This window comes from Coregonus lavaretus (assembly GCF_964263955.1).
Source record: "Coregonus lavaretus genome assembly, chromosome: 23".
NCBI classification, from domain to species: Eukaryota; Metazoa; Chordata; class Actinopteri; order Salmoniformes; family Salmonidae; genus Coregonus; species Coregonus lavaretus.
The window spans coordinates 12,031,148-12,047,054 of record NC_140010.1 but is presented as its reverse complement, the minus strand read 5'-3'; the positions used below and the strand labels follow the sequence as shown (position 1 = coordinate 12,047,054).

General features: G+C 43.7%; 2 protein-coding genes and 1 pseudogene across 4 annotated transcripts in view; 1 reads left to right on the top strand and 2 right to left on the bottom strand.

Moving 5' to 3' along the window:
* fggy (FGGY carbohydrate kinase domain containing) overlaps window positions 1-15,907 on the bottom strand; it is a 168,452-nt gene that overhangs the window by 151,031 nt on the left and 1,514 nt on the right. The window contains exons 5-16 of one of the 2 annotated variants that reach the window (XR_014615140.1): window positions 15,747-15,835; window positions 15,522-15,637; window positions 15,250-15,378; window positions 14,200-14,303; window positions 13,686-13,793; window positions 13,278-13,339; window positions 12,623-12,776; window positions 11,887-11,961; window positions 11,502-11,622; window positions 11,130-11,224; window positions 9,877-9,938; window positions 9,207-9,627 (exon numbers count right to left, since the gene is read on the bottom strand). Coding sequence is in view for 1 of the 2 variants with exons in the window: in XM_084188344.1 (XP_084044470.1) it covers window positions 9,549-9,627; window positions 9,877-9,938; window positions 11,130-11,224; window positions 11,502-11,622; window positions 11,887-11,961; window positions 12,623-12,776; window positions 13,278-13,339; window positions 13,686-13,793; window positions 14,200-14,303; window positions 15,250-15,378; window positions 15,522-15,637; window positions 15,747-15,835 (1,194 nt within the window). In the remaining variant the exon portion in view is untranslated. Of the gene's footprint in view, window positions 1-9,099; window positions 9,628-9,876; window positions 9,939-11,129; window positions 11,225-11,501; window positions 11,623-11,886; window positions 11,962-12,622; window positions 12,777-13,277; window positions 13,340-13,685; window positions 13,794-14,199; window positions 14,304-15,249; window positions 15,379-15,521; window positions 15,638-15,746; window positions 15,836-15,907 lie in introns of those variants that run through there. The other variant, XM_084188344.1, reaches the window with a different exon arrangement.
* On the bottom strand, window positions 755-2,468 carry LOC311098872 (polyisoprenoid diphosphate/phosphate phosphohydrolase PLPP6-like; annotated as a pseudogene). Its single transcript has 3 exons — window positions 2,433-2,468; window positions 2,114-2,324; window positions 755-1,496 (listed from the first exon to the last, which is right to left on the bottom strand). The product of its transcript is annotated as a polyisoprenoid diphosphate/phosphate phosphohydrolase PLPP6-like (transcript).
* Window positions 3,168-9,035, top strand: LOC311150816 (peroxiredoxin-6-like). The gene is made up of 5 exons (XM_084188351.1): window positions 3,168-3,449; window positions 6,510-6,666; window positions 6,823-6,969; window positions 7,436-7,582; window positions 7,832-9,035. The coding sequence occupies exons 1-5, from the start codon at window positions 3,358-3,360 to the stop codon at window positions 7,958-7,960; spliced, it is 672 nt and encodes a 223-aa protein (XP_084044477.1). The 5' UTR covers window positions 3,168-3,357; the 3' UTR covers window positions 7,961-9,035.

Sequence of the window (15,907 nt, the reverse complement as noted above, 5' to 3'; positions counted from 1 at the left end):
ACCTCCATAATGGCTTAAATCAAGTGTTATGTAAACCCCTAGGGAAATTTGTGTTGGGGTGGGGGGTTTCTATGGAATGTTGGCATGGGTGGGCATTCAACAACACTTGGGAGGGTAGGTATCACTAGGGTGTTACCACCGTGTGTGTGTGTGTGTGTGTGTGTGTGTGTGTGTGTGTGTGTGTGTGTGTGTGTAGCAACACTGTAAGGGGACATGGTGATGTGTTCTAATAATGACAGTCAGGAGATGACACTCAGCAACAGCTAATGGAAACTTTGCTTGGGGTGGGTATGGTACCCTTCCACCCACACACACAGACAGAGACATACACGACAATAGGGCAATACCACCGCACCCTACTGTTTATGGAAACTGAGCTGCCGTGCTCTGCAGACAATGGGTCGCTTAGCCAGGAACCATGCATGCTTTTTATATCTCTCATTCTCACGGTCTTACCCACAGAATTTAACTTCCTCTCCAAAATAAACTTTTGTGGTTCAATTCTTCCCTTCGTTTTATCCTATTTCAGTGTGAAAGTCATAGGTTGGCAACGTCTTTATTGACTGTGTCATTATAAAACACTGTCTGTCACTCCTTACCAGTAGAACCTGTGACACACAATTAAAACAATATATCATTAATTCTTACCCACCCATCATAAAATCTATTTTTCAAACGATAATAGCTATGGGGGCTATGTAAAGTAAATATACAGAAGAATACATACCGCTCCATAGAGTCTGTGCCAAAATCATCAACTGTAACTGAATGCCACTTGGCAATTGGCAGAATAGATCGAAATACTATAAATGCATTGCATACCACAAAAAAATATATAGGGAGAAAATATTTCCACATTGTGTTCAATTAAGTTTTTCTATTCTATTCTAAAACAGAATACAGCCATTCTCTCTTGGCCAATTGTACTTTTGCTGAGGCAATAAATATACACTTTTCCCACATAAAGAGCATAAGAAACCAAACCTCCTTCCATTACTAAAGAACAGTCCCTTCGCCAAAACAGCAAAGCCTTGAACAAAAACAATAGAAACAGGAACAATATCCAGTTTGGAATCCAGGCTAGTGAGACCCTCTAGATGCTGGGTGGTCCTGGTCCTTGTCCTATCCCAGGCTCCGTACCATGTCATGGAGGTCCTGTAGGCAGTCCCACAGCAGCCAAAGCCTCTCCACCAGGCCGTACTGGTAGTAGCCCATGGCCAGGCCGAAGCCAACATCCGTAACGTAGTGCCTCCCCACAGAACTCGGGACAGGCTCACCAGGCCGGCCCAGCACCAGGCCCCTCAGGGGGGCTGTCACCACCAGCTGGGCCAGCAGGAAGCGAGCACACATGGCAGCCCACGTGGAGTGGATGGAGGGGAAAGAGTAACGCTCCACGAAGAAGGTAGAGAATATGTTGGAGCGGTTCTGGGCGGGAGGCCTCCGGCGACGGAACAAAGTCTTTACAATCTGGACCAGACCCAGGTCCAGGAGTAGAGCTGAGGATGAGGGGAAGGGGAGGGGGGAAGAGAGAAACAGAGAGTGAGCAAGGAAGAGTTGTATGGGGCCAAAAGGATGTTTCAAGTCAACATACCACAAATGTCATTTTGGTCAAATGTTAGCCCATACAAGGTTCTAAAGAGTCTTAAAAAGCTTCTAAATAGAAGGTCATCATTGCCCATCCTGGGACCTGGGAAGTCTTCCACTTCCACTAGGAAAATATGACAATCCGGGTAGGCCTAACCCTTAAGAACTCTCATCAACAACCCAAATGCGGTGCCATGTAAACGCTGCTGCTGTATTTCCTGTGTCTCTCCAGAGTTGACACTGTAAATCGGGAGGTTGAAAGGAAAGAACTTTCCATGGGCCCTGGTCTTTGGCGCAGGCCCATCGCCATGCCAGCTACTACAGAACGACTCGATGATGGAGCCACGATTAAAATGGATACTGCTCTTTGTCTACCACAGAACGCAAAATGAATCGCCAGATTTTCTAAAGGATACGAATGCAATATCAGACACTTTCGTGAATTGATGAGCTTTGGCCAATTACGCAGCTCTGTGTGTGACACTGTCCAGACCATTAACCTAATGCAGCTTTAAAGGGATGGTTTCACCACGGAGTAGACAGTGCAAGGTGCTGATGAACCAGGGCACGGAGTGGCCAGTGATCTTCACCAGCCTCACCAGGGGCCAAATGCTGCCTCAGGACGAGTCCTCACAGACACACACCCCTAGCCGCTTGGTGAGCCACAAGTCGATGTCCCCGGGGCTCGGCCCACCCAGTCTCTGGTGCGAGACTCTAGACAGTCTCTGGGTTAGAGCGTTCTAATCACCAGTAAATGCACACTGGACAGGTGTAAAGAACACTGTACATTTTACTTTTGACACTTGAAAAAAGCAAGTGAAAAAAGATCATAAAAGCATTCAAATCACCTGTAAACCCACACTGGATAGGTGTAAAGAACACATGGAAAAAACACCATAACAAGCGTTCTAATCACCTGTAAATGCGCACTGGACCCAGATTCACAAAACACTTCTTACACAAAAACTTAAGAAGCTTCTTATGGAGAAAAAAAAATAAGAAGTTCATAAGATAGTTTGTAAGTGCAATTCCTCAACAATATCTTAAGATTTAATGATTTTCTTACAAACTTGTCAAATAGCTTCTAACCAATCTTTTCAAAAATGTTTGTTGCTAGGCAACCGATTTAGCTGGCTATCTAGCTAGCAATGGCAATCATGTTAGCATATTTTGTACTGAGATTACTGTTCTAAAACATGTTATTGGGTTTAAAATAATCAATACTGAAACTTTCAGATTAAGTTTGTGAGTGAATTAAACATGTTCAATTGCTTTCCTGAGTTTATTATTTTACTGCCCTGAGTTTAAGACAAGGGTTTAGCTATCTTGGAATGAAGAACATTTCCAATAACTTTATTTTCAAGAATCAAATTTCTTCTTAACTCTTCGCTTAAGGGGATACATAAGAAATAGCGCAATACATTTTTCAATAACCTTTTTGAGGAATAGCAACTTTGCTTAACTTTTTTCATAAATCTTTAGTTAAGAAAAAAAATGGCTGTTAAGAAGAAATTTCTTCTTAAGAAAGTTTTGTGAATCTGGGCCCTGGACAGGTGTAAAGAACACGTGTAACATTTACTTTTGACACTTAAAAATTATCATAACAAACGTTCAAATCACCTGTAAACGCACACTGGACAGGTTTTAAAAAATCACGTGTACAAAAAATGACATTTGAAACTTGAAAAATGATAATTATAAGTGTTAAGACGTGTTCCGGGTAAGACGATTTGAACCTGCTGTCATTGGAGCGCGCGCCTTTTCATTGCAACCATGCCTGGACTACTGCTCGGAGATGTGTTTCCTAATTTTGAGGCCGAAACCACTAACGGCCAAATTAAATTCCATGATTTTTTGGGTGACTCGTAAGTAATTTTAAAGGCTGATATGAGATGAAATATGCCATCGATTGAAATCACGTGTTGGCATTTTGGAATAGACTACCGGAGGTTCCTGTTTTCCATTATATAATGTTCTCTTTTCGATTTCACTATATGCTTTGCATTAACTAAGGCGCCTGTTTCTAAATATTATGCCTAAATCATTAACTTGTAAAAAGAAAGGTTTAGTATAGTTTGGCAAAAATCGTCAGGTTGATTATGCTGAAAGCTGTCATAGCCTACTCTCAAACTGTGTGGGTGGGTGTGAATGTTTATTTGAAACCTATTGGGTATTGCTAGGATGCGTTGGCATCTGCACTTTTTTCGTAGATATAATAATAAACAGCTGTTCTTCCCCTATTTGAATAATATTTAGACATGTATCTTTACTCATGGTCTATGGTTTTAACTGCTTGCGTGCAGCTCAAATCATTTATTCTCTGAGCCCACTCAATGAAAACGCTGACAACACTGAAACGTCAATTGGTGCGACAAAGCAAGCTCTCTGTGGCCACACTTGAGGCCGGCTATATTTTTCTTCCTGGTACTTTACATGATCAAATACATTTTTTGAATGGATCTTTAGGTTGCTTGACATAATCAGGTGGCGCAGTGGTCTAAGGCACTGAATCGCAGTGCTAGCTGTGCCACTAGAGATCCTGGTTCGAATCCAGGCTCTGTCATAGCCGGCCGCGACCGGGAGACCCATGGGGCGGCGCACAATTGGTCCAGGGTAGGGGAGGGAATGGCCGGCAGGGACGTAGCTCAGTTGGTAGAGCATGGCGTTTGCAACGCCAGGGTTGTGGGGTCGAAAAATATTTATGCACTCACTAACTGTAAGTCGCTCTGGATAAGAGCGTCTGCTAAATTACTAAAAATGTAAAATGTAGATTTGGCCCCTGGGAGCTGTGGCAGCCATCTTACTGCAGACTGTACTACTATTTTACAAACCTTTAATCTACAGTGCATTCAGAAAGTATTCAGACCCCTTTACATTTTGCTACATTACAGCCTTATTCTAAAATTGATTAAATCGTTTTTTTCCTCATCAATCTACACACAATACCCCATAATGACAAAGCAAAAACAGGTTATTAGAAATGTTTGCAAATCCCTACAGCATGATGCTGCCACCACCATGCTTCACCGTAGGGATGGTGCCAGGTTTCCTCCAGACGTGACGCTTGGCATTCAGGCCAAAGAGTTCAATCTTGGCTTCATCAGACCAGAGAATCTTGTTTCTCATAGTCTGAGAGTCCTTTAGGTGCCTTTTGGCAAATCCTAGCGGGCTGTCATGTGCATTTTACTGAGGAGTGTCTGTCCACTCTACCATAAAGGCCTGATTGATGGAGTGCTGCAGAGATGGTTGTCCTTCTGAAAGGTTCTCCCATCTCCACAGAGGAACTCTGGAGCTCTGTCAGAGTGACCATCGGGTTCTTGATCACCTCCCTGACCAAGGCCCTTCTCCCCCAATTGCTCAGTTTGGCCGGGCGGCCAGCTCTAGGAAGAGTCTTGGTGGTTCCAAACTTCTTCCATTTAAGAATGATGGAGGCCACTGTGTTCTTGGGGACCTTCAATGCTGCAAAAAGTATTTGATACCCTTCCCCAGATCTGTGCTTCGACACAATCCTGTCACTGAGCTCTACGGACAATTCCTTCAACCTCATGGCTTGGTTTTTGCTCTGACATGCACTGTCAACTGTGGGACCTTATATAGACAGGTGTGCCTTTCCAAATCATGTCCAATCAATTTAATTGACCACAGGTGGACTCCAATCAAGTTGTAAAAACATCAAGGATGATCAATGGAAACAGGATGCACCTGAGCTCAATTCTGAGTCTCATAGCAAAGGGTCTGAATACTTATGTAAAAAAGGTATCTGTTTTGTATTTTTAATACATTTGCAAATATTTCCAAAAAACAGTTTTCGCTTTGTCATTATGGGGTATTGTATGTAGATTGAGGGGGGGGAGGATAATTTAATCATTTTTAGAATAAGGCTGTAACGTAACAAAATGTGGAAAAGAGAAGGGGTCTGAATACTTTCCGAATGCACTGTATATAAAGTCATGGCTTATACTTATTTGACTTTTGTAAAAGTCATGGCCTTTACTTCTTGGCCTGAATCTGTTTAAAATGTTTAACAGTTACACACAGTATAATACAATGAGCACATAGGGAAATACAGCAGTTATGTATTGTAGAAAAATAATATTTCTGAGACTGCGTGTATCAGAGGTGAGTTAGAACGCTCTATAGATGAGGTAACCCTGCCTGCGACTTACGACCAGCTTCGGCCCAGAACAGAATATTATGTTGGTCTACTGGTTAAGACTGGTTGGGTTCCCGAGAAAATGGCTACTAAAGCTACTTTGCAATGCAAGGAGCAAATACAGACTAACTTCAGCTGTACCTGGGAAAATACCCCTGCCATTGAGTTGGAATAGTTCACAATTGCTGTGGACAACAAATCTCTCAAGCTGTGCTTCAGTCAGACAAGAACTGTGCCTGGCACATGTAATATTTTTATTTCAACCGGTTTCATGAATAAAAGTATGACACACTAGTTTTTCTACTTGCAGTTGAATATAATGTTTTTCTATTTCAACAAAGTAAAGGCTATGCCACAGTTTGGTATGCCATGGGCTTTTGGTGGTGACTGTTGATCTGAGGCAGAATCAGGTAAATGTGTACTTACTGCTCCCTAAGGGACCTCCAAACGTGATGGCTCCCTATCTAAATCTTTTCAGGATACATACATCTAACTCTGTGCCAAATGTGGTGTGTTTATCAACAACAGCAAAAAATGACTTTGTAACTGCAATATTGTATTACCAACAGTGGCCATTTTGTAAGATGCCTACCATGGCCAAATGTGGTGCTTTTATCACAAAGTGAACGATTGAGTCAAATTTTGCAGCTTAGCCGCTCCACTAAAACAGAAACACGGAAGCAGGGGGACAGAGGCTGACATTCCTCTGCTAGGCCCCTACAAATCTCTATATCTCCCTCTATCTATCACTCCCCACCCTCTCTCTCTCTAGCTGGGGTATCCTGTTCTCCCACCCCCGTGACTACACCCCTGTCTGCACCACAGAGCTGGGCCGAGCAGCCAAACTCAGCGGCGAGTTCAGCAGGCGCAACGTGAAGATGATCGCCCTGTCCATTGACAGTCTGGAGGATCACCGTGGCTGGACCAAGGTATAGGCTTGTCCCAAATGGCACCCTATACCCTTTTATAATGCACTACTTTTGACTAGGTCAAAGGGGATAGGGTGCCATTTGGGACACAGTTTTGAGTGGGTATACCAATGACCAGTGTGTTTAGTAATGGAGGGCTGTGCTGTGGTCCTGTAGGACATCCTGGCCTACAACAATGAGGAGTCTGGCTGTGAGTTCCCCTTCCCCATCATAGCAGACAGTCAGAGGGAGCTGGCAGTGGCCCTGGGCATGCTGGATCCAGATGAGAAGGACAAGGAAGGCATGCCCCTCACTGCCCGCTGTGTGAGTGTCAAAATACACACGCATGCACGCGCACACACGTACGCAGGCACAGACAGACAGACACTGACACCCTTTCTCTCGCTTTCTTCCTGTCAGTATTGCACTCTACCGTTTCTCAGTCATTGCCCATACTGAGATCATCCTCCTCTTTCTTGTGCTCTATTTTCCATAAACATTACTTATTCATGCTGATGCAAGCAGCCTACCTTCACTGGCTAGTATGAGTTAACTACCCCTCCCCCACCACCCCGTCTCGCAAAAACACACACTACCTCAGCCCCTTGTTGCATGATGTAATCTTTTTATATTAATCAGTGAGGGTGATATCACCGCATGATGGCTTCCTGCTAGTGAACACAGCTCACTAGCCCTTATCTGCTACACTCTCTCGCTCTGTCACACACAAACTCATCCCCTACCTGCCTAATGCCATCCCACCAAAGTGTGACATTTTTTTGTGTCTCAGGTTTTTGTGATTGGCCAAGACAAGAAGCTGAAGCTGTCCCTGCTCTACCCTGCCACAACGGGGCGTAACTTTGATGAGATCCTGAGAGTGGTCGACTCCCTGCAGCTCACAGCAAAGAACCGGGTGGCCACCCCTGCTGACTGGCAGGTCAGTCAGCCAATCCCTGTCAAGCTCTTTAGCCTGACAGTAGCATTTGCAGCATCCTTCAGGAAGTATTATCAGTCAAATATAAATGGCAGCTTGAGTGACCCTATAGACAATCAGTTAACATCATTCATCACGGCAACTATTTTTATTGTTCTCCAAATACTATCATCAGCGCAATATCAATATGCCACTTATGCCCATTTCTATTTTCTCTGCTAACTCCCCTTCTCATTCCCTCTCTCTGTCCAGCCTGGCGAGCGTGTGATGGTTCCTCCAAACATCCCTGAGGAGGAGGCAGCAGCCATGTTCACTGCAGGGATCTACTCCAAAGAGCTACCCTCAGGAAGGAAGTACCTGCGCTACACACCACAGCCATGAGGGGCAGCAGAGGATCACACCTATAGTCACACAGCCTCCCACAGAACCACAGAGGGAGATTGCCATTCTCTTTATGATGGTGGAGTGCTGATCATATCACAGATTGACTGGTAGCATTTTGCTGATACTATGGACTCAGGACGTGGTCATGTCGCAAATGTTGTAGTACTGGCATGTTCAAAGACACATAGCTAGACAAGTTGGCCAGATTCAGCAAATCCATAAATACTGACAACTTGATTTATGGAGTTGAATGTGCAGTTGTCAGGTTTAAGATGTATTAAATACCTTGGACAGGTGTGCTGCCATACTTCTAATCGTGAGACCATGAATAAAACGCCTTCAACGGCAACACAGCCTTTAGTTTCACTTCAGTGTTACTTATTGCAGTCAATAAAGCAACTGTAACCCAACACCTACCAACCTCGTCCAGAGGATCGGATCTCATGGTGTAACGGCTAAGGTGTTGGGTTGACAGTCACTGGACCTGGGTTCAAGTCCCGGTCGGGGCTAACCCTGAATTCGCTACAATAACATAGTCTCTTCCCACAGCCCGCCACCATGAGTTTGCCACACGAGACTATACAGGTGACTGATGTCAGCATGATATTCTGTCATGGGTCTGGACATGACCCAGTCCTGTTAACTCAGCTGTGGGGGATTTGAGCATTCCTCTGTGTCACCTCAGAGATTATGGTCTTTGATCCTGTAAGGAACAGGAACACACATTCCTCTATGGCCTGCTCGGACAGTAGGAGACAGGAGAGGTTAGAGACGTGATAGAGAAAGCGATAAGAGGAGATCAAAGAGAGAATGTGTGTGATAAGAGAGATCAGAGAGAGAATGTGTGTGATAAGATAGATCAAAGAGAGAATGTGTGTGATAAGAGGAGATCAAAGCGAGAATGTGTGATAAGAGGAGATCAGATACATAATGTGTGATAAGAGATCAAAGAGAGTGTGTGTGATAATAGGATATCAAATAGATGAGATCAGAGAGAGAAGGTGTGTGATAAGAGGAGATCAAAGAGAGGAGATCAGTGAGATAGGGATTAATAATAGCAAATAGGCCTAGGTGTGAAAAAGTTACATTGGACACAATTCCAAATTCTTATAAACTTGCATAATTTCTTACAAAAATATATTTCATGATGACTGTTTTATTGCTTTTCACAGGTGGACTTTTTCTGTCAGTGCCTTTTGAACTCTTATCAGTGTCCTGTGGATGGTACTGTAGACCATATTACATTTTCAGGCCAGGACTGCACGTCAAGTTTAAAATCTGAAATACTGGAATATTGCATTAATATCCTGCATCTTCCCCCATGCATCAAGTCAAGATGGACAGTGTCACCACCATTTTGCAAATGATAAATCACATTTGAGTTCAGACTCTTTTCTCCTCTGACTTTTATAGGGGTATTGGGTATCTGGGTCCAGCTGATTTTTGGAATCAACTAATTTGGGTGTCTGATATCATAGCCGTTTCCACAGTCTCTACCTGATATCGCATTCAGACTAATCCAACCTCGGTGTTGGGAGTACTGTCTGCCATTTCAGGTTGGACGGTGGCACCTCTTGGTTCTCAGTCAGTCATTCATAAAGGCCATGTACTCCCTCTGGTGGACATGGAGGCGCAGGAACACAGAGTGCTTCTTCCTGTAAAAGCTAAGAGAGAGAGAACACAGTTCCTCCAGTCAGATACTACAACATTATAAAAACATTATTAGAAGGACATCATTAGAACAAAATTACAAGCTGACCTGATAACAAATATACTTTAATATATCAGTAGTGATAAATGTTTCCCACATTAACGTTAATTAATCATTGTATCCCAGCACATGCCTCCAGCACAACCCACAGACGTTTGACCAATGAAACCCAACACTGATGCAGGCCAGTCTCTCGTCTCACCTCCGGAGCTCGTGGTCAGGCTGAACAACTTTTCCCACTTTGGCCATTTTCTCCATCGCCTCCTAAAACATGCATTCATAAATCAAGCACTGCTCAATTAATCATACACATTCAGTTTTAATCTATCTCGAGAGGTGAGGTAGAGAACAGCCCATGACCTGGTTTGAAAAGGAAAGGCCCAACTGTCTATGTAGTTTGTGACATACAGTACGTAGGCAGCACAATTCTCAGTTCCTGGCCTTATACATATCCTTCTATATAAGCTCTATAGTTCACACTGCCCTGTCATCCCTAGTCCGTCATCCCTAGCTCAAATCCTCAGACAGCACCAACTGCATGAGCAGTTTTGACTCCAAATGAGGTGACAGGTGCGACCCAGTCCAAACAATAATACATATTCTTATTTTTAGCACGTCTGGCTTACCGGGTGGGCCACTACCCAGTGTTCAGAGGTATGCTGCTGAATGCCACAGAGCGACACCCCCAGAGCCCTCTCTTTAGATAGATATCTAGCTACCTCCATGTCATCTCACCAGACTATGCACAAGTCTCCACCTTAAGCCATAAGAGTGCTGAACAATTCATCAAATGGCCACCCAGACTATTTGCATTGACCCCCCCCTCCCCCACCTTGTTTTTACACTGCTGCTACTCGCTGTTTATTATCTATGCATAGTCACTTTACCCCTACCTACATGTACAAATTACCTGGACTAACCTGTACCCCCGCACATTGACTCGGTACCAGTGCCCCCTGTATATAGCCTCATTATTGTTATTTTATTGTGTAACTTTTTTTTTTTTTTTCTTTAGTTTATTTAGTAAATATTTTATAATATAATAATAATAATAATAATATGCCATTTAGCAGACGCTTTTATCCAAAGCGACTTACAGTCATGTGTGCATAAATTTTTACGTATGGGTGGTCCCGGGGATCGAACCCACTACCCTGGCGTTACAAGCGCCATGCTCTACCAATTGAGCTACAGAGGACCATAACTCTATTTTCTTAAAACTGCATTGTTGGTTAAGGGCTTGTAATTAAGCATTTCACGGTAAGGTTTACACCTGTTGTATTCGGCACATGTGACAAATTACATTTGATTTGATTTTGAGACACAGCAAGGGAATCTGTGCATTTCTCCTTTACTTTAGTTTCTCTCCAGTAGATGGTAGTATGGAGTCAGGAATGCTATGATGCCAAACTAAATATTCTACTGCTGTGTTTATTGTGTGTGTGCTGCACCCACCTGTATGGAGCTATAATCATGGGAAGCACAGGCACCTAGAACTGCTGCTCCCACCAACACAGCCTCTGTCTGTGCAGGCAGCACCAAGGGCAACCCTGAGAACACAACAAGTAGTATTGTTACATCCGTTCATAAGCACTCTCAAGTTATTTTACAAATAAGGAATTCATATGAGTGTTTAAGTCACTCTCTTCATAATGAGAAATATACATTTCTAAATAATAATTCAGAACCTCAACTGAAACAATCTAGGTTTGTTTTCAGTGGGGGTGTTTCTCAAATTCAGGTTTGGTAGTACCTCCCCTGTTTTACTCTCGTTTCAAAACGTTTTATGGCTGCTGGACACAAACTAGATCACCCTCCATCACCCACCTGTGGCATTGGCTTGAATCTGCACATAAAGAGGATTCTTACTCAACCCCCCACACAGGAAGAGGGCTGTGATGTCATGTCCTGCCTGTGTCATGGCCTCTAGGATATGCCGGGTGCCCAGCTGAAAGGAGAGAGGCAGGAGTGGATTGTTGCAATATAAAACCAATCAATCAATCTAATTAGTTTATAAAGCCCTTTATACAACTTAGAGGGAGGGCGTACTCCTCTGGCTATCATAACCACACACAATCATTTAGGATAGGATAATCTAGGTAAATATTTCAAGCAATGTGTGACATGTTTATATTAAATGTAGTATTCATGCTTTTTGGGGTTTCAGAAAAGCGCTATATAAGTACTATGTATTATTACTAGTGAAACTTACAGCCAGTGCCTGTACAGTAGCAAGGTAAAGGAGGGCCAGGTCATCCAGGGTCTGGGACAATGACAGCCCAACCACCTGTACACACACAGAACACCTTCAGTACCACTTAGAAAAGCTTTGTAGAGCATTCATATTCATAAGAACTACATAGATGCTTCACAAATCATTTATAAGCAAAGTCATACAGGTCTGGCATTTTGACAATGTGGCTTAAAACCCTTCATTTACTTTTATATAGCATGATGACATTTGTTTCTGAATGATTTCTGAGCTCAGAGGGTCAGAGCCCTAGCCTGGTCCCAGATCAGTTTGTGCTCTCTTCAAAACAAACACTAATAACATAAAAAGTGTTTGTCACATGTGCCGAATACAACGGGTGTAGACTTTACCGTGAAATGCTTGCTTACGAGCCCTTCCCAACGATGCAGAGTAAAAAATAAAGTTCACAAGAATTAAGCTATCTATTTACAGAGTACCAGTACCAGATCAAGGTGCAGGGGCTGGAGGTATTTGAGGTAGATATGTACATAAAGGTAGAGTAAAGTGACTAGGCATCAGAATAGATAATAATAATTGTACAAATAAAGAAATGAGCAGCGGCAGCATATGATGAGTGTGTGTTGCCAACTCCTATGGTCATTGTTCTTGCCCAATGACCATAGGACTAGGCAAGATAGCATAAACAGATCTGGGAGCAGTCTATCAGAGCCCTGAGCCAGAGGTGGTCTCTCCTCACCGCGCCCCTCAGGGTGGGGTCCGCCAGGGGGGAGCGGTTGCCATGAAAGTCTGGCCAGACGTGGAGGCTGGAGGCCAGCAGGTCCAGGGGAGCCCCCAGGTCTTTAGCCATGGAGGACAGGTGTCTGTTCAGGTAACTGTAGATATGCTCCCCACTGCAGGGAAATATAGGGGATGTTACACTTCTTTAAACCTACTTTGTATTATGTTGTTGATTGCCAATTATTTGTGTAGCAAGGTGGTTTTTCATTGGGAATCTATTTTGTAAAGTGTATCAAGTAATTGACTTCTCAGCTGCTATTGGAACTATGTAATGCCTTCGAGCTATAGTAAATCAATCATTCTTTCGCAATGGAAGGTGGACAGACGGCACATTGTTTACGAGCTAGAAAAACTTGTTTTCCCATTGCCCAAGGAGTTTGTCAATTGACATGCCAGGACAGGTGATAACAGACATTTACACCATGCTCTTAGTAGGTTAAGGTTAAGTAGGTTAAACATATGGATTCTGAGCATTCTGGGCCTACAGGCGCCTGGGCAGAGTACATATCTGGACAGAGTATGTGGTTCATGTTAAATGTGTATTCTGTACTATTCCATGTGAATTGTATGTTGTTGTTGTTTTAATAGATATGCTTTTTCTGTAAATAGCTGACCCTTTCACAGCCTGCTCCTGTAGCTGGGGGTAGGCTACATGACCTTTCACCACATAGTCAATCTGAGGTAGGAGAAAAAAGAAAGAAAAGAAAAGAAAAATGTATGTTGTGGATCTGGTTTGAGCAACCCTAGTGCCTAGTATAATGCATATGTAGCTGATTACTTCAGGTCACAGTTCACACATGGACAAAGTCACAATTACAGGGTTAAGGTACTGCTGGTGTTCTTTCTCTCCTTCTGAGAGGAGACTGGGACTCCAGGTATGTGGGTTCTTGGGCCAATCAGTGACATGAATAGATCAATGAAGTACCAGGTAGAGAAGAAAACCAGCAGTTCTGCAGGGCCATGTGCAAGTAGTTGAATAGGCCTGGTCTAGTAGGACCCAGGGGGAGCAGAGCTGAACTGACCAGTCTTCCAGTAGCACTCTGTCCTCCCTCGTTGAGCCACAGCTCAGGCACCATGGCGGACAGGTAGGGTCCCCACACACCCGGTACAAACAGGGGCCCCTGGCTGATCTGAACACACAGAATAACACATAGAGGTTTCAACACAGCTATGGGCTTCAACACAGCTATGGGCTTCAACACAGCATCAGGCCCCCTCACCTCCCCCTACTAGAGCTAGATGTTAAAGCTCATGACACTAGACTCCAGCTGAAGGATTCAAGAGGTTGCAGCAGGTCAGGGTCTACCCCTCATGATTGGTCACCATGAAGGACTGCTGATGAATGGCATTGTAATACTATTCGCCATGCTAGATAAACATACTTGGCTAAGATGGGTTGTGGGTTTGATTCCTGCATGGGCCCCACATACTGAATATGTCTGTCACTGTCAATGTTCTGTAAATCAGATCAAATCTGACAAGTGGCACATATTATATTACATGACAACAGGAGCTGTTTAAGTCTAACCAACTCACCGCCATGTGACAGGAAGATGTTCCACAGATCATGGCCATGCGCGACGTGATTGGCTGGTCCTCACAGGCCAGGGAGAACCCCCTCACGTCTGCACCAATCACACCTGGAACCACAAAACACACCTTATTCTCATTATTTACATGGTTAAAAAGTTAGGAAGGTCGTGGACCAAGAACATTTGTAAATTTACATTTCTGTCAAGTACAGTATGTCGTGGAAAAAAGGTATTTCTCATTCCTCTGCCTACTTGACATTTCCACTTCTACGTTTTGACCTTTTGCAAAGTTCACTGAGAATACCCAAAACACATGTATAAAAACAAAATAAAAAAACGATTCTCAGTTGTTCCTGCCATAACCTGCCCGTTGGAAACTGTGCACAAGGCTTCTACTTATTCTCTTTTTATCACTAAGAACACATTTGTTTGACAAGAAGAATAAAACATCCTTTATGATTCCAAAACACGGGTTATATAATAGCCAATGGGGAGACTGGGCCACAAAATGGAGGATTGTTAACTCAGTATCTTCACTCTTTGAAGTGGGTCTGTAACCTCCAAGGTGGAATATAGTGCTGACATTTACTGCTGGGATAATGTTGCCAAGCTGGTTCTAGTTTTAAATGTGGGAGGAGGTGGGAAAGAGGAGGAGGTACACAGAGGTGGAGGAGCAGAGTGCACGTACATGTCTGACATGTACAACAGTTTAGAACAGCACAGTGCTTTAAACTTTCACCTTTGACCCCATGCAAGTGTAATCAGCAGAGGTCCCAGCAGGAGTCAAAAGTCGAAGTTCATTAGCAGTTTAACTGCCTAAACGGAACCAGATGACCAAGGTCTGGTTAGGTGACTGATCCAGGTGATGACAATAAACTCCTGCAGTAGTTTCTACTGAGCTGCTCACACAAACATCTTCAGTTGTCATCTACATTTTTATTATATTCTCATTTATAGATTGTTAGCGGCAATATGAAGCACCAGTGGTATGCGCAAAAACTATTTTGTGACTATAAACAAAAAAACAGAGGAGACCCTTGGAATGAGTGTCTACCTAGGCCTCCGGCATGGGCATCGATAAGGGAGGCTCCCACTGGGGTGCCCATGTCCAGCCCCAGTTCGGCTGCAGCTTCCTGGGTAAGGCCTTCTCCCACTGGGCTCCCTGGACAGCAGGTCACACTGCCTAGATGGGTGTGGAGAAACACACAGTGGCTGGAGTCAGTGGTACTCCCATTGAGAAACCAATGCGGAGTTTGATATTTCAATTTTTCTTTCATTTATTCAGGAAAACTCTCTTGATGTTGAAAACCGGTTGACTCTGCTCACCTATTTTGGAATGGTTGTTTTCCAGTAAGTCCTCTAGACCAATGGCTGTCCAGAAGCTGGTGTCCCATTTTTCTGTGGGGCAATAGGTCCACTTACACACCAGAGTACATAAGGACCTGAAGAAGAAGGGAGAATCTGTCTGATACACACCCACTGTGACTGGTCAAGATACACAAACACGCACAAACCCCTCCTACCCCTCTCTCCTTCTGTTCTAAAGCTCACCTGGCCAGAGAAGCCGTGGCTTTCCAGGACAGGAAGTCAGGGAGGTCCAGAAAGTGGGTGGCGTCCCTCCAGCATGTCTCTCTCAGGTTCTGACCAAAGAATTATGGGTAGGGGGAAAATTATATAAAAACTTCAAGGCAATAAACCACAGCACTTAGGCA